At 38.2% G+C, this 20,168-nt stretch overlaps 3 protein-coding genes and 3 pseudogenes across 3 annotated transcripts; 5 read left to right on the top strand and 1 right to left on the bottom strand.

Moving 5' to 3' along the window:
• On the top strand, positions 1–2,962 carry LOC113093108 (protocadherin beta-16-like). The gene has a single exon (XM_026258951.1). The coding sequence runs from the start codon at positions 421–423 to the stop codon at positions 2,956–2,958; it is 2,538 nt and encodes an 845-aa protein (XP_026114736.1). The 5' UTR covers positions 1–420; the 3' UTR covers positions 2,959–2,962.
• A 691-nt stretch (positions 2,963–3,653) lies between these two features.
• Positions 3,654–6,792, top strand: LOC113093102 (protocadherin gamma-C3-like; the record flags this gene model as incomplete). Its single annotated transcript, XM_026258947.1, has 2 exons — positions 3,654–3,868; positions 5,540–6,792. Coding segments are annotated over exons 1-2 (1,449 nt in total), but the record flags the coding sequence as incomplete, so codon positions are not given.
• A 1-nt stretch (position 6,793) lies between these two features.
• On the bottom strand, positions 6,794–9,339 carry LOC113093101 (protocadherin gamma-A3-like). Its single transcript, XM_026258946.1, is given in 2 exon segments — positions 6,794–8,219; positions 8,221–9,339. Coding segments are annotated over 2 exon segments (2,244 nt in total). The 5' UTR covers positions 9,039–9,339.
• A 2,023-nt stretch (positions 9,340–11,362) lies between these two features.
• LOC113093109 (protocadherin gamma-A6-like) lies at positions 11,363–13,941 on the top strand (annotated as a pseudogene).
• Positions 13,942–14,245: 304 nt separating this feature from the next.
• LOC113093100 (protocadherin gamma-A11-like) lies at positions 14,246–18,966 on the top strand (annotated as a pseudogene).
• Positions 18,820–20,093, top strand: LOC113093107 (protocadherin gamma-A11-like; annotated as a pseudogene).
• The last annotated feature ends 75 nt before the right edge of the window (positions 20,094–20,168 follow it).

Below are 20,168 nucleotides of genomic sequence, written 5' to 3'. Positions count from 1 at the left end.
AAGACGAATTAGACATTCTAGTCATTATTAAATTCTCCGGGTGCTGTTCATGGTGCTGAAATGGTTCACGGTATCCTCTTTTTGTCTGTTACCGATTAAAACAGCCTGTCTCACATAAGGCAGTTTCTTCTACTTTTCTCCTTCTTCTTATTGTGGTATTGATGTCATAATTTTGGTTTGTAATAGTCGTGTTTAAGGCTGTTGGTCTTGTATTTGCGTCTTTAAAGCTCTGAGTGCCGCTGTTGATTAACATCTGAGTAGAGCGCTACTTTCTTCAGTAGTCTGTATTGCTAGTCACTTACTGATGTGTCTGTACGTTGGACAAATGCAGCGGGGTTTTTTTTCGATGGAAAGAAAATGAATGCTTTATTGCGGATTTAGGATTTTAATGGCTTTTCTTACTTGTTCCCACTTCATTTGATGAAACAGCTTCTCAGGATGATTTTCTTAAGGTTATTGAGAAATTTACACAATCAATGGATGGTTTCCGCACATTCAAAATGGCAGTTTGTGTTGTTCATTCTCTGCGTTTATGGAGCGGATGTCGTATATTGCAATGCGAGATATTCCATCCCGGAGGAAATGCCAGAGGGATCATTCGTTGGAAACATCGCCAAGGATCTGGGGATAGAGATAAGTAGACTCATATCTGGAAAAGCTCGCGTCGTAACAAAGGGCGGACGACAGTATGTCGATCTGAGGAGAGACAAAGGGACTCTAGTAGTTAAAGAAAGGATAGATCGGGAGGAGCTCTGTAAACAGATGACGCCTTGCAGCTTCAGCTTTGATCTTATTGTTGAAAACCCTATCCAGCTCCATCGAGTCACAATTGAGGTGTATGATATAAACGATAATGCTCCGTTATTTCCGAAAGAGAATGTTAATTTGAACATTACCGAAAATGCGGTTTTAGGAGCTCGCTTTCCTTTAGACAGCGCTATAGATACAGATGTAGGTCTAAATGGTATACAGAGCTATAAACTACATCCAACTGATAATTTTAAACTGGAGGTGCATAGTCAGACCGATGGCAACAAATACATTGAGATGGTTTTACAACGAGAACTAGACCGAGAGGAGCGCGGTGAGATTCAATTGGTTCTTGTGGCAACTGATGGTGGATCCCCTCAGAAATCAGGCACTGTAAAAATCTACGTTACTGTTCTGGATGCCAATGATAATGCCCCGGTGTGTAAACAGTCGGTATTTAAAACTGAAGTTAGAGAAAATGCACCTGCTGGTACTGTCATAGGTACCATTAGTGCTGCTGATGCTGACGAAGGTGTAAATGGCCATGTTTCCTATTCCTTCGCTGTTGCAAGCAAAGAAGCAAGTGAGCTTTTTGGGATGAGCTCAGATACAGGTGAGATTAGACTTCTTAATAATTTAGATTATGAATCTCAAAACAGATTTCAATTAAATATTAATGCAAGAGATAAAGGAGGCCTGTCGGATACTTGTAAAATTGTTATAGATGTAATTGATGAAAATGACAACTCTCCAACCATACAGCTGATGTCGTTCTCAAACACTCTTCCTGAAAATTCCCCAGTGGGAACAACCATAGCCGTAATTAACCTAGAGGACGCAGATTCTGGTAAAAATGGCCTTGTTCAATGCTCAATAAATAAAAATATACCGTTTAAAATTGAGTCATCTCTAGCAGAATATTACACTTTGGTTACTGATGATATGCTTGATCGAGAAAGTCTTGCTGAATATAATGTGACAATATTGGTATCAGACCAAGGAAGTCCTCCGCGACACGCAAACAAAACGCTTAATTTAAAAGTATCAGATGTCAATGACAATCCTCCAAAATTCGAGTTTGAGGAATATAAAACATTTGTTAGTGAAAATAATTTTCCTGGTCTCACTATACTGACTGTTAAAGCAAATGATGCTGACTGGGGTCCAAATGCGCAATTGACCTACTTCCTGAAGGATGAAGACATGCGTGGTGCACCATTAAGTTCTCTCGTATCTGTAGATTCGCTTACAGGCAGTATTCATGCAGTTAAGTCATTTGATTTTGAACAGTTAAAATCGTTTGCTTTTAACGTAACAGCTCGAGATGGAGGATCCCCGCCAATGAGCTCTGAAGTGACAATAACTATCAATATTCAAGATCAGAATGATAACGCTCCTCAGGTTCTGTATCCAGTACAGACCGGTGCTTCTGTGGTGGCTGAGATTGTGCCTCGTGCTGCAGAGGTTGGATATCTGGTCACTAAAGTGGTGGCTGTTGATGTGGACTCTGGACAGAATGCCTGGCTCTCCTATAAACTACAGAAAGCTACAGACAGAGCGCTGTTTGAAGTGGGTTTACAGAATGGAGAAATAAGAACTGTGCGACAAGTGACTGATAAAGATGCTGTCAAACAAAAACTGACTGTTGTTGTGGAAGATAACGGACACCCCTCTCGCTCAGCTGTGGTCTCCATTAACGTGGCTGTGGCTGACAGCTTTCCTGAAGTGCTGTCAGAGTTCACAGACTTTACGAATGGAAAACAGTATGACGAGAATCTGACCTTTTATTTAGTTCTCGCACTGGCCGCTGTTTCTTTCTTATTTATCACATGCGTGGTTGTGATAATATCAGTCAAGATCTACAGATGGAGACAATCTCGCTTCTTATATCAGTCCAATCTGCCTGTTATTCCGTACTATCCATCGCATTACGCAGACACAGGAGTCACCGGAACTCTGCCGCACGGTTATAATTATGAAGTGTGCATGACGACTGACTCGAGGAAAAGTGACTGTAAGTTTTCTACACTGGGTGGGAAGAATGTCTTAGTGGTGGACCCGAGTTTCACTGAAACGATTCAATGCTCAATGAAAGACACACACTTCGTAGAAGATCCCGAGTCAGCAGAAATGGTAAGATCGCTGGTTCTTAAAACGTCTGGAGTATTTTTATTTTTTATTTTAGTTTTTTTTAAGAAGGGCTGTTAGACCGTATTACATATGTAACTGCTCAAAAAAATCTAAGTTAAGATTAGTTTTTATAACTAAAACATAGTTTTACTGCATTTTAATTTCCATATATTTTTCAATATATTTTTAACAGTTGAAGTCTTAAAGTATTACTGTTCTTTTTTATTTTTTTGTTTGCTGGACTCGGTCTAGACCAACGAGAACATTTGGCGAGTCCAATGGCCAAGTCCGAGACTATTCCGAATGCAAACCAACGAGTATTTTTATTTTTATTTATTTGCTCTTATTTGAATTTTATTTTCCCTAATTAGGAAAAATGACAGGTTATTTATTTTTGCTTTACTCGGTGTACTAAAGAAGAAAATGTATGTTAAATTTAGAAGGCTTTTGCTTGTTTAATGATATACAGTTCTGTCGGGATACTTTATTCTGTTTTATGTTTGCTGAAATCAATTCACGGATTCACCTTCCATAGTTTTAATAACTGTCGTTTCTCAATTTCAACTCTAAGGGCCGCTGTTGATTTGTAGAAACGCATGTAGGCGATCGCCTGTGGTTGCTGGAGTTGTGCTGATGCTGGTAGGAGATTGTGGAGGAGACTAAAGAGAGTCGATGAATGGAGACAGTCACTGGCTGATAACAAACGAACTGGATGCATATGTTGATATTTCAGTTGCTGAAAATCTTATAGACCTACAGTTTGTAATTTGAATACTTAATTTATATAAAAAAATGTTTTTGATTACAGTATATAGGAGGATTAATTGTTTCCAATCGCAAGGACAGCAACTGGATCTTGTTTTCTTATGGAGGGTGTTTTTCATCATGGCTGCTTGTTCGATCTCAAATATAAACGCACAGATTCGTTACTCCGTTCCAGAGGAAATGAAGAAAGGGTCGCTGATTGGGAATATAGCTCATGATCTTGGTCTGGATCAGGGCCGTGCACAGACCTTTTGAGGGGCATGTGCTGAAACTGAAAAAGGGCACCCCCCCCCCCCCTTTTTTTATATTAAGATTATTTAGTAAGCCTGCATAAAAGGAAGAAATGGTCACATCTTCATGACAAATTCAGTAACACAAAATAATAGTCTCAAAAGCTTTAGATTTATTCACGATTAATAACAACCATAATAATAATATTAGATAATTAGATAATATAGATAAACAGGGTTTTAAGGGCTTCTTTAAACCTAATACAACAGCAACCTTCTGTTAGCCATGTATCTGGCAAAAATTTGATACTGTGGTGGACCAGGGATGTTGGTCTCTTGAAGGTCTCTTATTCACTACACTTTCCCTAAAATAAGCCAGCAATGAAAAAATAAATAAAAATAGTGTGAAATGTACAGTTGCAGTGAAAAGCATTTCTGAAGGATCACGTGACACTGAAGAGTACTGAACTGGAGTAATGATGCTGAACATTCAGCTTTGATCACAAAAATAAATTACATTTTAAAATATTCAAATAGAAAACAGTTATTTAAAATTGTAAAACTATTACACAATATTACTGATTTTGCTGTATTTTGGATCAAATAAATGAAGCCTTGGCATGAATCATTAATTACATTCTGCATGATAAAATATAAAGATTTAAGTGATCTTCTGAAATTTTTTTTTAGTTACTACTACATTACTGTAGTAAAACCATGTTTTATAACATTTTATACAGAGAGTATACAGAGAGTATACCATAACATGATTAGGCTAAATGTTAATAAATTAAGTGTATCAGCAATCATAAATCAAAGAAGAAATTTCTTAAAAATATGTTATCTAGGTGAAGAGGATCACTTGCGCTTTGTGTAAGTTCCAGTACGAAACAGCGGGGGCGCACCTGTTATGATTTCCCGATGGTAAAAACAAATTATATGTTGTTGTATTACTTATCAATATATCGTTTTTGACCAGCGAATGTGTGCAAATGTGATTTTTTTTTTCTGTCCGTCATTAAAACGGCGACGGCGCCTGCCGCTGCCGGGATCACATTACATTTTCATCTAGTTTACAAACTAGTTTTTTTTAGCTATATAGACGGAGCGCTCAGTTTTTCCTGTGGTAAAATGCATTTGGCCAAAATCGCATTTTATAAAAGATGAAATGCTACTGTATGCACAGGCTATTTAAGTGTTGGCTATATATTGGCTATGACTAGATGGCAAATGCTAGCCCTCTCTCTCAGGCGACGTCCCACGTCTCAGTCAGTCAGTCAGACATCAAATAAATAAAATATGAGCCTTTATAGACAGTGTTTAGTAGTACTTATTCAAACAACAAGATATTTATTTACCCTTCGCAAAACTTTGTTCAGCTCAGCTGTTGTCTACTGTGCGGCTGCTGTGGAACTTCAGTCGATTCAATGAATATAGAGGGGGCGGAGTTATCAGCTTACTGACAGCTTGAGGATCCAATAAGACTTACACAAGCTTGTTTTAAGAACTTTAATTTGGTAAAACAGACAGACAGGCGTAAAGGGTGACCAATAGCATTGATAAAAAAAAAAAAAAAACACCACCAAAAAAAGGGCACTTCAGAGTGTAAGGGCAAAAAGGGCATGTGCTCTGCACAGGTTGAGCCCTACCTGTGCACGTGCCTGGTCTGGATGTTCAAAGACTGCGCTCGGGTCGAGCTCGTATCGCGTCTGGCGACAGCACTGAGTACGTAGAGCTGAAATCAGACAAAGGGATTTTGGTTGTAAAGGAGAGAATTGACCGAGAGCAGCTTTGCGCTGAAACCACTCCGTGCAGCTTCACATTTGAAATAATACTCGATTATCCAATGGAACTACATCATGTCACGGTGGAAATACTGGATGTAAACGATCACGCGCCAGCATTTCCTAAAGATATAATTCATTTTGAAATAAGTGAATCGGCCACTCCTGGATCTCGTTTTCAACTGGGAAGCGCAGATGATCCTGATGTGGGTGTTAATTGTATTCAAAATTACATCATATCACAGAACGATAATTTTGTTTTAAAACAGCACGCACGACAAGGTGGGGTCAAATATGCTGAAATGGTCCTCCAAAAACCTCTAGATAGAGAGCAGGATCCACGATTGTCTCTCATTGTCACAGCAATCGATGGAGGTAACCCTCGGAGATCAGGTAACGTAAAAATAGAGGTAAATGTACTAGATGCAAATGACAATGCGCCAGTATTTAACCAGTCAGTTTACAGAGCAACAATAACAGAAACTTCGCCCATTGGAACTTATATAACTACAGTTAATGCAAGTGATGCAGACAGTGGAACAAATAGTTTGGTCTCGTATAGTTTTACGAACATGAAAGTCATTGGCCATATTTTTACATTGGATGAACGCACTGGTGTAATAACACTATCTGGCATTCTTGACTACGAAAAAGCAAAGAAATACGAAATTGATATAGAAGCAAAGGACCAAGGCGGCTTAGGAGACTCTGCTAAAGTCATAATTGATTTAACTGATGTAAATGATAATACGCCAACAATCAGTGTTATGTCATTTTTTACCCCAGTCAGTGAGGATTCACCTCCAAGCACCACTATTGCTATTTTCAGTGTGAAAGATGTAGATGCGGGAGATAATGGCCACGTTATTTGTGTAATTGATAGAAATATTCCATTTAAACTTCTGTCCTCATTGCGGAATTATTACACTTTAGTCACTGATGCTGCTTTAGATCGTGAACGTGTGGAAGAATATAAAATTACTATCACAGCTACAGATTCAGGGTCTCCTGCGCTTTCTAGTCAGAAAACTTTAAATCTTAAAGTATCAGATGTTAATGACAATCCTCCCAGGTTTCAAAAGAGTGTTTACACTACATATGTTAATGAAAACAATCAACCTGGTTTGTCCATATTTACTCTGAGGGCTCAAGATCATGACTGGAACTGGACTGATATAAGAAGCGAGATTGTCTCCATCTGTAGATCTTTACTGATATTATCACAACCACACATGTGATAAATAAGAAAGAAACAGCAGCCAGTGCGAGAACTAAATAAAAGGTCAAGTTAGCGTCATACTGTTTTCCATGCGTAAAGTCTGTGAACTCTGACAGCACTTCAGGAAAGCTGTCAGCCACAGCCACGTTAATGGAGACCACAGCTGAGCGAGAGGGCTGTCCGTTATCCTCCACAACAACAGTCAGTTTTTGTTTGACAGCATCTTTATCAGTCACTTGTCGCACAGTTCTTATTTCTCCATTCTGTAAACCAACTTCAAACAGCGCTCTGTCTGTAGCTTTCTGTAGTTTATAGGAGAGCCAGGCATTCTGTCCAGAGTCCACATCAACAGCCACCACTTTAGTGACCAGATATCCAACATCTGCAGCACGAGGCACAATCTCAGCCACCACAGAAGCACCGGTCTGTACTGGATACAGAACCTGAGGAGCGTTGTCATTCTGATCTTGGATTATAATTTCCAAAGTCACATTAGTGCTGAGGGGCGGAGAGCCTCCGTCTTGCGCTTTCACACAAACACGAACATTTTTCATTTGCTCGTAGTCAAAACCGCGCAGCGCGTGAACCACTCCACTGTCAGCATTTACTGATATAAAAGAGGAAACAGGGGATCCTCCCACTGTAGTCTCATCTAGAAGATATGAAATACGAGCGTTCTGGTTCCAGTCATGATCTTGAGCACTCAGAGTAAATATGGACAAACCAGGTTGATTGTTTTCATTAACATATGTAGTGTAAACACTCTTTTGAAACCTGGGAGGATTGTCATTAACATCTGATACTTTAAGATTTAAAGTTTTCTGACTAGAAAGCGCAGGAGATCCTGAATCTGCAGCTGTGATAGTGATATTATATTCTGCCACACGTTCACGATCTAAAGCAGCATCAGTGACTAAAGTGTAATAATTTCGCAGTGAAGACTGTAGTTTAAATGGAGTATTTATATCAGTTGTACAGACAACGTGACCATTGTCTCCTGCATCTACATCTTTCACACTGACAATTGCAATAGTTGTTCCAACAATTGCGTTTTCAGAGACAGGGCTCGAAAATGACATAACACTAATAACTGGTGCATTATCATTTACATCAATAAAATCGACTATGACTTTTGCAGTGTTTCCCAAACCACCTTGGTCTTTTGCTTCGATATCAATTTCGTATTTCTTTGCTTTTTCATAATCAAGTACCCCACTTAGTGTTATAGCACCAGTTTTTTCGTTGATTTTAAAAACGCCGTTTATGTTCCCTTTAAAATTAGCAAAACTGTATGAAACCAAACTATTTGTGCCACTGTCTGCATCACTAGCATTAACAGTTATAAGTTCCTTTAGGTGAATTCTCTTCTACGGTTGCCCTGTAAACTGATTGGTTAAATACTGGCGCGTTGTCATTAGCATCTAGTACATTCACATCTATTTTCATGTTACCAGATCTCTGAGGGTTTCCTCCGTCGACTGCTGTGAGAATGAGAGATATTCGTGGATGTTGCTCTCTGTCTAGAGGCTTCTGAAGCACCATTTCAGCATATTTGATTCCATCGGGACGTGAATGTTGTTTCAGGATAAAATACTCATTACCTGACATAATATAATTTTTTAGTGCGTTTATACCCACATCAGGATCATCTGCGCCTCCCAGTAAAAAAAGAGCTCCAGGCGAGGCTGATTCACTTATTTCAAGGTTAATTTCGTCTTTAGGAAATCTTGGCGAGTGATCGTTTACATCCAGTATTTCCACCGTAACATGATGTAGTTCCATTGGATAATCGAGTATTATTTCAAATGTGAAGCTGCACGGAGTGGTTTCAGCGCAAAGCTGCTCTCGGTCAATTCTCTCCTTTACAACCAAAATCCCTTTGTCTGATTTCAGCTCTACGTACTCAGTGCTGTCGCCAGACACGATACGAGCTCGACCCGAGCGCAGTCTTTGAACATCCAGACCAAGATCATGAGCTATATTCCCAATCAGCGACCCTTTCTTCATTTCCTCTGGAACGGAGTAACGAATCTGTGCGTTTATATTTGAGATCGAACAAGCAGCCATGATGAAAAACACCCTCCATAAGAAAACAAGATCCAGTGACTGTCCTTGCGATTTGTAACAATTCATCATTCTACTTGATCTAATAACAAACATTTTTTTTATAAGTGACGTATTCAAATTACAAAATGTAGATGATGTTCCGCATTCAAAATATCCACAAATACATCTAGTTTGCTTGTTTTCAGCCAGTGACTGTCTCCATTCATGGACTCTCTTTAGTCTCCTCCACAATCTCCTACCAGCATCAGCACAACTCCACCAACCACAGGCGATCGCCTACATGCGTTTCTACAAATCAACAGCGGCCCTTAGAGTTTAGAACGAGAAACGACACTAACAGAAGCTTTGAAATGTCTTAGAAATATAATTAAATTCAGTCAATAGACCTCAACAATAACTAAAATGAACAATAATGAACAACTATATATCAAATAACATTCCACGTGTCTCGTATATTTTTAATGTAACTGTATATTTTACTACAGAAATATAAGAAAGAAAAAACATTATTTCTTTGCTAGTTAAACTAAATTCTTAATCACTTTAAAGCAAGGTATTGTGCAAGAGTGAATTAATGCAGTGCGACAGATCACAAGTTTTATGGACATAACAGACATTAAAATGAATCACGACTTAAGGTAACATTTTCCGGTAAAGCCAAATTCCTTAACATTAGTTAATGCTTTAGGAATCATGAACTCAGAATGATTACTATTTTATAGCGTTTATTATAACAGTTTAATGTTTTTCACATGTAATATTGTTTCTAAAATGTATGAATAACGCATTATGAACAAACGTGTTTTAATAATATTAACATTTATTAAATGATGTAAAAAAAAACTATTAATTTCAGATATTGAAAAAATATCTTATTGTATACTAATTTTATACAGGCATAATGCAAAAGGTTGTCCGATATTACTACACAAAATTTATTCAATGTAATTTCCATATCACAATGACTATATTCAATTTTAATTTTTAATTTTATTTTTAAATAATAGGTGATCTTACCATTTCGGGACACTCGCCGGAATCTTCTAAAAGTTTATTTTTCTTCATTGCGCGCTGCATCGTCTCAGCAAAACTCTGGTCCACCATTAAAACATTCTGTCCACCCAGTGTAGAAAACTTACAGTCACTTTTCCTCGAGTCAGTCTATAAACTACAGAAAGCTACAGACAGAGCGCTGTTTGAAGTTGGTTTACAGAATGGAGAAATAAGAACTGTGCGACAAGTGACTGATAAAGATGCTGTCAAACAAAAACTGACTGTTGTTGTGGAGGATAACGGACAGCCCTCTCGCTCAGCTGTGGTCTCCATTAACGTGGCTGTGGCTGACAGCTTTCCTGAAGTGCTGTCAGAGTTCACAGACTTTACGCATGGAAAACAGTATGACGCTAACTTGACCTTTTATTTAGTTCTCGCACTGGCTGCTGTTTCTTTCTTATTTATCACATGTGTGGTTGTGATAATATCAGTAAAGATCTACAGATGGAGACAATCTCGCTTCTTATATCAGTCCAATCTGCCTGTTATTCCGTACTATCCACCGCATTACACAGACACAGGAGTCACCGGAACTCTGCCGCGCGGTTATAATTATGAAGTGTGCATGACGACTGACTCGAGGAAAAGTGACTGTAAGTTTTCTACACTCGGTGGACAGAATGTTTTAATGGTGGACCAGAGTTTTGCTGAGACGATGCAGCGCGCAATGAAGGAAAAAAACCTCCTAGAAGATGCAGAATCGTCTGAAATGGTGAGACCATCTAAAATATTATTAATATAATATAATATAATATAATATAATATAATATAATATAATATAATATAATATAATATAATACATTTGCTTTCAAATGAAATAGTTAGGTTATGGTAAGCTTAGAAGACCTTAATTGTAATTTTTGACGGAAAACAAGAAACAAGTCAAGTCTTAAAAATAGGGATTATAAGTGGGTTTACAGAATATATATATATATATATATATATATATATATATATATATATATATATATATATATATATATATATATATATATATATATATATACATACATACATACATTCTTATTGAGTCAACACACAGAAGTGCCCTTCAGTGCTGAACTATTTTTGAGTATTTGCAAATGTTATTCATCTTTATCAACTCTATGGGCCGCTGTTGGTTAACACAAATGTAGTCTACAGGAACACTTACTCATGATTCGTCACTGGCTGCTCTTGGTGAAGCTCTGATGATGCAGACTATTGCGACGGAGATCAAAGTGCGTCGATGAAGAAGAGAGTTACTGAAAAGTAGCAGATGAACAAAATTATTATTTTTTGCTATTGAACAACATCCACTGTGTAATCGGAATGCTTAAAATGGAAATTATTATATTAAGTGCAATGCTTGTATACCAAAGGCAAATGCACACATTGGATCGTGTTTTCTTATGGAGGGTGTTTTTCATCATGGCTGCTTGTTCGATCTCAAATATAAACGCACAGATTCGTTACTCCGTTCCAGAGGAAATGAAGAAAGGGTCGCTGATTGGGAATATAGCTCATGATCTTGGTCTGGATGTTCAAAGACTGCGCTCGGGTCGAGCTCGTATCGCGTCTGGCGACAGCACTGAGTACGTAGAGCTGAAATCAGACAAAGGGATTTTGGTTGTAAAGGAGAGAATTGACCGAGAGCAGCTTTGCGCTGAAACCACTCCGTGCAGCTTCACATTTGAAATAATACTTGATTTTCCAGTGGAACTGCATCATGTTACGGTGGAAATACTGGATGTAAACGATCACTCGCCAAGATTTCCTAAAGATGAAATTAATCTTGAAATAAGTGAATCGGCCGCTCCTGGAGCTCTTTTTTTACTGGGAAGCGCAGATGATCCTGATGTGGGTATAAACGCACTACAAAATTATATTATGTCAGGTAATGATTATTTTATTTTGAAACAAAACTCGAACCCCGATGGAGTTAAATATGCTGAAATGGTGCTTCAGAAGCCTCTAGACAGAGAGCGACATCCACGAATATCTCTCATTCTAACGGCGGTAGACGGAGGAAATCCTCAGAGATCTGGTAACATGAATATAGATGTGAATGTACTAGATGCTAATGACAACGCGCCAGTATTTAACCAGTCTGTTTATAGAGCAACAATAGCAGAAAATTCAGCTAAAGGAACTCACATTACTACAGTTAATGCTAGTGATGCAGACAGTGGGACAAACAGTTTAATTGCATTTAGTTTCGCTAATTTTAAGGGGAATGTAAAAGATGTTTTTTAAAATTGATGAAAAAACTGGTGTTATTACGTTAAATGGTGTACTTGATTATGAAAAAGCAAAGAAATACGAATTTGGCGTCGAGGCCAAAGATCGGGGGGGTTTAGGAAATTCTGCCAAAGTCATAGTTGATTTAATTGATGTTAATGACAATGCGCCAACAATCAGTGTTATGTCATTTTTTACCCCAGTCAGTGAGGATGCACCAACGGGCACCACTATTGCTATTTTCAGCGTGAAAGATGTAGATGCAGGAGACAATGGTCACGTTGTCTGTACAACTGATATAAATACTCCATTTAAACTACAGTCTTCAATGCGGAATTATTACACTTTAGTCACTGATGCTGCTTTAGATCGTGAACGTGTAGCAGAATATAATATCACTATCACAGCTGCAGATTCAGGATCTCCTGCGCTTTCTAGTCAGAAAACTTTAAATCTTAAAGTATCAGATGTTAATGACAATCCTCCCAGGTTTCAAAAGAGTGTTTACACTACATATGTTAATGAAAACAATCAACCTGGTTTGTCCATATTTACTCTGAGTGCTCAAGATCATGACTGGAACCAGAACGCTCGTATTTCATATCTTCTAGATGAGACTACAGTGGGAGGATCCCCTGTTTCCTCTTTTATATCAGTAAATGCTGACAGTGGAGTGGTTCACGCGCTGAGCGGTTTTGACTACGAGCAAATGAAAAATGTTCGTGTTTGTGTGAAAGCGCAAGACGGAGGCTCTCCGCCCCTCAGCACTAATGTGACTTTGGAAATTATAATCCAAGATCAGAATGACAACGCTCCTCAGGTTCTGTATCCAGTACAGACCACTGCTTCTGTGGTGGCTGAGATTGTGCCTCGTGCTGCAGATGTTGGATATCTGGTCACTAAAGTGGTGGCTGTTGATGTGGACTCTGGACAGAATGCCTGGCTCTCCTATAAACTACAGAAAGCTACAGACAGAGCGCTGTTTGAAGTGGGATTACAGAATGGAGAAATAAGAACTGTGCGACAAGTGACTGATAAAGATGCTGTCAAACAAAAACTGACTGTTGTTGTGGAAGATAACGGACAGCCCTCTCGCTCAGCTGTGGTCTCCATTAACGTGGCTGTGGCTGACAGCTTTCCTGAAGTGCTGTCGGAGTTCACAGACTTTACGCATGGAAAACAGTATGACGATAACTTGACCTTTTATTTAGTTCTCGCACTGGCTGCTGTTTCTTTTTTATTTATCACATGTGTGGTTGTGATAATATCAGTAAAGGTCTACAGATGGAGGCAATCTCGCTTCTTATATCAGTCCAATCTGCCTGTTATACCGTACTATCCACCGCATTACACAGACACAGGAGTCACCGGAACTCTGCCGCACGGTTATAATTATGAAGTGTGCATGACGACTGACTCGAGGAAGAGTGACTGTAAGTTTTCTACACTCGGTGGACAGAATGTTTTAATGGTGGATTCACGTTTCACTGAGACGATGCAGCGCGCAATGACGGAAGAAAACGGTCTTTCACAATTGGTAAGACGACACATTATATATTTTTCTTCAAAATTGCTTGTAGTCTCTGGGTTCTGTGATTATGTATTTCGTGGCATACTTTAATACTAATAATAATACTAATTATTATTATTATTATTATTATTATTATTATTATTATTATTATTATTTCTACTTTTGTGGTAATGCTGTGATACTGCAACAACATTTCAGCACCACTCACCGGACAGCGCCAATTTCCTTTTTTTTTTTTTTTTTTAACCTACTTTGTAGTTCAGTAAAATCCCAACTTCACTTTTCAATGCTTTATTTATTTATTTGTTTTACGTTGTTTATACTTCAAAACATTTATACACACACACACACACACACACACACTTTTGTAGCATTTTCAAATTGACTTACAATTTATTTAACTAATAATATACTAGTAATTCATTGCGAATTAAAAGATATTGATGTTTTTATTTTTTATTTTATTTTATTTTATTTATAAGAGGCACCTAGTTAAGATTTTTTGCAAGGTTTACCGAACTTTTAGTTTGACAGATCATTTGCGTCCTGCTCTGATAAGTTCGAAACAAACTATTGCAATTCTTAGTTAAGGCTCGTAGGGCCGCTGTTGATCAACACAACACAACGCAGTCCATATGTCAGACCTATCCACAAAATCCGGTGATGTCAGAGAACAGCATAATAAAGCCTGATGTCTCGAAACAATTACTTTGTTGGATGTACTGCAGATATATATCCTGATCTTATTTTAGTTTTCTTGTCGGGGCTGGGGTTTTACGTGTAACATCCTTATTTTGTAATAAATCCGTCTGATCTTAAGGGTCTAAAGGACGGGAAATGGCCAGCTTTGTAATGTGGCACGCTGCAGCGGTTTTAATGATCCTGTTTCGATACTCGGTGAGAGGGCAGATCAGCTATTCCATTCCAGAAGAAATACCAAAAGGGTCGATCGTTGGAAATATTTCCCAAGGCTTGGGTTTGGATTTAAAAAGACTGAAGTCAGGGAAGGCGCGCATATTTGCTGGAGACAATAACAAATTCGTCGGACTGAATAAAGAGAAGGGCATACTTCTCACTGAGGAGAAAATAGACCGCGAGGCTCTTTGTGCTAAAACGACTCCATGTGCTTTACACCTTCAGCTGATTTTGGAAGATCCAATGGAATGGTATGATGTCACAGTGGAAATCATCGACATAAATGATAATGATCCGAGTTTTCCTAAAGGTGAGATTACATTTGAAATAAGCGAGTCTGCTGTAGTCGGAGCCAGATTCATGTTGGAAAATGCGATCGATCTGGATGTCGGATCTAACAGTCAATTGAGTTATTTACTGAAACCGACAGATCATTTTGTATTAAGTTTTCAAAGTCAAACGGATGGCGACAGAAACATGGAGATGGTGCTGCAAAAGGCTCTAGACCGTGAAAACAAAGAGCAGTTGACCTTGTTGTTAACGGCAATAGATGGAGGTGAGCCTCAGCTGACCAGCACTGTGCGAATAAACGTAACTGTGCTAGATATTAATGACAATCCTCCTGTGTTCAATCAAAGAGTGTACAAAGCCTCTCTTCCTGAAAATACACCTAAAAACACTGTTATCACGTCCGTCAGCGCTTCTGATGCTGATGAGGGCTCGAATGCAATTATAACTTACTACATGTCAAGCACTGGAGATGTAAATGATTTATTCATGGTTGATGGACGAAGCGGGAAAATAATCTTAAAAGGCTCAGCTGACTTTGAAAAGGCAAGTCGTTATCAACTTAACATGCAAGCACGTGACCAAGGAGGACTGTCTGATTCATGTAAAGTTATAATTGATCTCACTGATATAAACGATAACAAACCAGCAATAAGCATTGTTTCTATGTCAAACTCAATATCAGAGGAGTCTAGACCTAGCACTGTTGTTGCAATGCTAAATGTAAATGATCTTGACTCTGGGTTGAATGGCCAGGTTCACTGCTACATTAATGATAATATTCCATTTGCTATTGCGTCTTCCAGCAGTTTCTTTAGCTTGCAAACAGAGCAGGAACTGGATAGAGAGAGAGAAGCTCAGTACAATATCAGTGTAATATGTACTGATGAGGGAGTGCCAGCGCTCTCCAGCAGTGTCTCTCTCCGTGTGCAAATATCAGATGTGAATGACAATGCTCCTATCTTTGAGAAAAGTAACTATGAGGCATGTGTGCTGGAGAATAACACACCTGGTCTCTCTATATTTACAATTAAAGCCAGTGATGCTGATTGGAACCAGAATGCCCGTGTTTCTTATATTCTAGAAGACAGCACTGTTAATGGAGTCTCTGTCTCATCGTATGTGTCAATTCATCCTGACAGCGGACTGATTACAGCTGTGCGCTCTTTCGACTATGAACAACTCAAAGATTTCCACTTTCAGGTAAAAGCACAAGATGGAGGCTCTCCTCCACTCAGCAGTAACGTGACAGTGAAAATAATTGTTCAAGATCAGAATGACAACGCTCCTCAGGTTCTGTATCCAGTACAGACCGGTGCTTCTGTGGTGGCTGAGATTGTGCCTCGTGCTGCAGATGTTGGATATCTGGTCACTAAAGTGGTGGCTGTTGATGTGGACTCTGGACAGAATGCCTGGCTCTCCTATAAACTACAGAAAGCTACAGAACAAAGCGCTGTTTTGAAGTGGGTTTACAGAATGGAGAAATAAGAACTGTGCGACAAGTGACTGATAAAGATGCTTTCAAACAAAAACTGACTGTTGTTGTGGAAGATAACGGACAGCCGTCTCGCTCAGCTGTGGTCTCCATTAACGTGGCTGTGGCTGACAGCTTTCCTGAAGTGCTGTCAGAGTTCACAGGCTTTACGCATGAAAAACACTATGACAAGAATCTGACCTTTTATTTAGTTCTCGCCACTGGCTGCTGTTTCTTTCTTATTTATCACATGCGGTGGTTGTCATAATATCAGTTAAGGTCTACAGATGGAGGCAATCTCGCTTCTTATTACAGTCTAAACTGCCTGTTATTCCATACTATCCACCGCATTACGCCAGACACAGGAGTCACTGGAACTCTGCCGCACAGGTATAATTATGAAGTGTGTATGACAACTGACTCGAGGAAGAGTGACTGCATGTTTTCTACACTGGGTGGGAAGGAATGTCTTAATGGTGGACCCGAGTTTCGCTGAAACTATGAGTCACACAATCAAGAAAAATAGTTCTATCGACGATCTCCAGTCAACAGATCCGGTAAGAAAGTTTTGGAAACAATTATTCTTTATTTACTTTAAAATGAATAAGGTATCGTGAAGCACCTATTCATGTTGACTATTTAACACACAAATGTATAAAAACACTTGTAAGGACTCTGAAATTATCTGGAAGTCTAAATGTTAATATTATTCAGCTTTATATACAATATTAACTAATACTTGTTATATTTATAACATACTCAGCATAGATGCATATACTTGTTTTTTTCCCCTGTGGTGTATATTAAAACAACAGCAACTATAACAAAACAAACAAAACAAATAAATAAAGATGGCATTCCTAAACTTTATACAATTGGGATATTAGCAGAAGTTTAAATGTGAAAAAAAGCTATAGTTAAAATTAATATGGATTTGCAACAAGTTAGTTAAATAAATAAATGAATAAAATAAACAACCAAGCAAGCTATAGATTGACTCAAGACTGTGGTGGTGTCCCTCATTATAATATTTCACCAAAAGTTCCATATGTTGGAAGCACATTTCTTTGTGTTTATTACTTGATGTGTTGCACACACTGCTCCCGCTGTGTGTTCATGGTGTGTTCACTTCTCACTGCTGTGTGTGTGCACTTGGATGGGTTAAATGCAGAGCATCAATTCCGGACTATGGGCAACTATACTTGGCAAATGTCACGACTTTGGACTTTTGCTTACTGCTGGATTCAGTAATCTGGGACTGTATCGAACAGTAGACTAGAAGGTTGCACAGTTTGCCATGGGTGCTGTTATAGCTATATGTTCATTTGAAGAGGGACTGGAAAACTCGTTTATAATTGTTTTGGTGTGCATGGCAACTGACTCGAGTATGAATGACTGTACTTATCATATAAAGCCTTAACTTTCTGAAACATCAGATAGACAGAGTTAACTACGCTGTTAAAAAAAATCCCGTTAAAAAATAAATAAATAAAAAAATTGTGACTGGCAGCTAGGCTGACAAACAAAACCGTAAAATATCATATAATATATATATATATATATATATATATATATATATTTTTTTTTTTACTTTATTTCAATTAAGGTATTTAACATTAATATTAAGGGTTTTATTTTTATTTTTTTTTATTTTTTTTTCTTTGCTACCAGTCATTTATCTTTTTTTTTTTTTTTAAGATTTCTTATTTTATTTATTTATTTATTTATTTTTACTGTGTATGATCACACATTTTATTCATGTTAAATTATGGAATTGTGTTCTTATTCCTACCTAAATGTATGCCAGGATAGAGTGTGTCTTTTTCTATGTACTCATTCTTTGGAATGACTTGGTTGTGAACAAATACCTAAATATTATGCATTGCCTTAAACATAGGGGGAAAAAATTATAAACAACATTGTGATATTTTTGATGCAGGTTAACAGTTGTTAAAGAGAATCATTCGAAAGAATTACAATTATCATTAAATAATCATAAAAACACAATGGCACATTGAAACCGTTCAGCACCACTTGTGCTGAACAGCGCCTAGCTGGATGAACGTCTACTACTAAGGAGGGTTATGGGCTTATAAATATAATAGTCACCTACGAAATTACTTATTCCATGAGTGATTATTTTCACATAAAACCTGACTATTAGTCTTTTTTGTCAATCACGATATTATCCTGGAAAACAGATATGATAGTTAACATATACTAATAATTGGTTTTATTTGCAGTGTTTCACATACAGTGTCTGTATGTACAACAGTGGCATGCATTTCCTTACTTACACTCAGAGGGCCGCTGTTCATCGACACACAGCGGCGATTCCGTTTATTTCACAGACCCTTTCCTAGTTTACAACAGTTTCACGGAGAAAAAGACAATACGGCGGTCACATTACATTATTTTCATACACTACACTTCTATTCATCGCTCATCGTCGTGTATGGACTTAATGTCTACATTTGGAATACCACGTATTTAGAGGATACGGACTGATTGTTGTATTTTTGAAGCGTCTGTGCAGTTGAGACAATGCCTGGCACTGATGCAATGGCACGGCATTCTGTGATGTTTTTGATTCTTCTGATTCAAACTGCACGAGGACAGGTCAGTTACTCCATCCCAGAAGAAATGTCAAAAGGATCGACTGTAGGAATATTGCTCAGGATTTGGGCTTGGATTTACAACGATTAAAGTCAGGAAAAGCGCGAATATTTACCAGAGACAGCACGGAATACATCGAGCTGAACAGAAACAGTGGATTGCTGCTTATCAGAGAGAAAATGGACCGCGAGTCTCTTTGTGCAAAAACAACTCCGTGCGCGGTGCATCTTCAAATGATTTTAGAAACCCGATGGAATTATACACGATTACAATAGAAATCATGGATATAAATGACAACGCTCCCAGTTTCCAGAAAAAGGACATCAGATTTGAGATCAGCGAATCGGCGGCTGCGGGTGCTGGTTTTATGCTCGGCAGAGCTTTCGATCCAGATGTAGGAACAAATGCTCTACAGAGCTACTCGCTGAAACCGAGTGATCAATTCCGGCTTGAATTGCACAGTCAGGCAGATGGTAGTAAAAACGTCGAGATGATTTTACAAAGGCCACTTGATAGAGAAACGCAAAACTCATTTACTTTGTTGTTAGAAGCGTTTGATGGAGGCAATCCTGTGCTCTCTGGCACTGTACAGATACGCATCACTGTGTTAGATATTAATGATAATGCTCCTGTTTTTATGCAAAAGGTATATAAAACCACAATATCAGAAACGCACCGAAAGGTACGATATTAACAGTGGTGAGCGCGTCTGATGCAGACGAAGGATCCAACAGTGTAGTGACGTACTACATATCTGACACAGTGGAGAAAAATGTGTTCGACATGTTTCTTGTTAAAGAGCAAACTGGTGAACTAATATTAAACGGTCAGATTGACTATGAAAAGGTGAGCCATTATGAACTTAATATTCAGGCAAAAGATCAAGGAGGACTATCTAACACATGCAAAGTCATTATCGATGTTCTTGACATTAATGATAATTCGCCTAGTATTCAAATTCTGTCTAATTCCCATTCCATACCTGAAGGCTGTAAGACTGGTACTATTGTTGCAATGCTAAATGTTGATGATCTTGATTCAGGTGTAAATGGTCGGTTCAGTGTGTCATAATAGAGATATTCCCTTTGCCATAACATCTCAGTCTAGTAGCTTCTTCAGTTTGCAA

Source organism: Carassius auratus, unplaced genomic scaffold (genome assembly GCF_003368295.1).
Source record: "Carassius auratus strain Wakin unplaced genomic scaffold, ASM336829v1 scaf_tig00214865, whole genome shotgun sequence".
In the NCBI taxonomy this organism is placed as follows: Eukaryota; Metazoa; Chordata; class Actinopteri; order Cypriniformes; family Cyprinidae; genus Carassius; species Carassius auratus.
The sequence above is the reverse complement of the archived record's forward strand: the minus strand, read 5'-3'. Positions and strand labels throughout refer to the sequence as shown.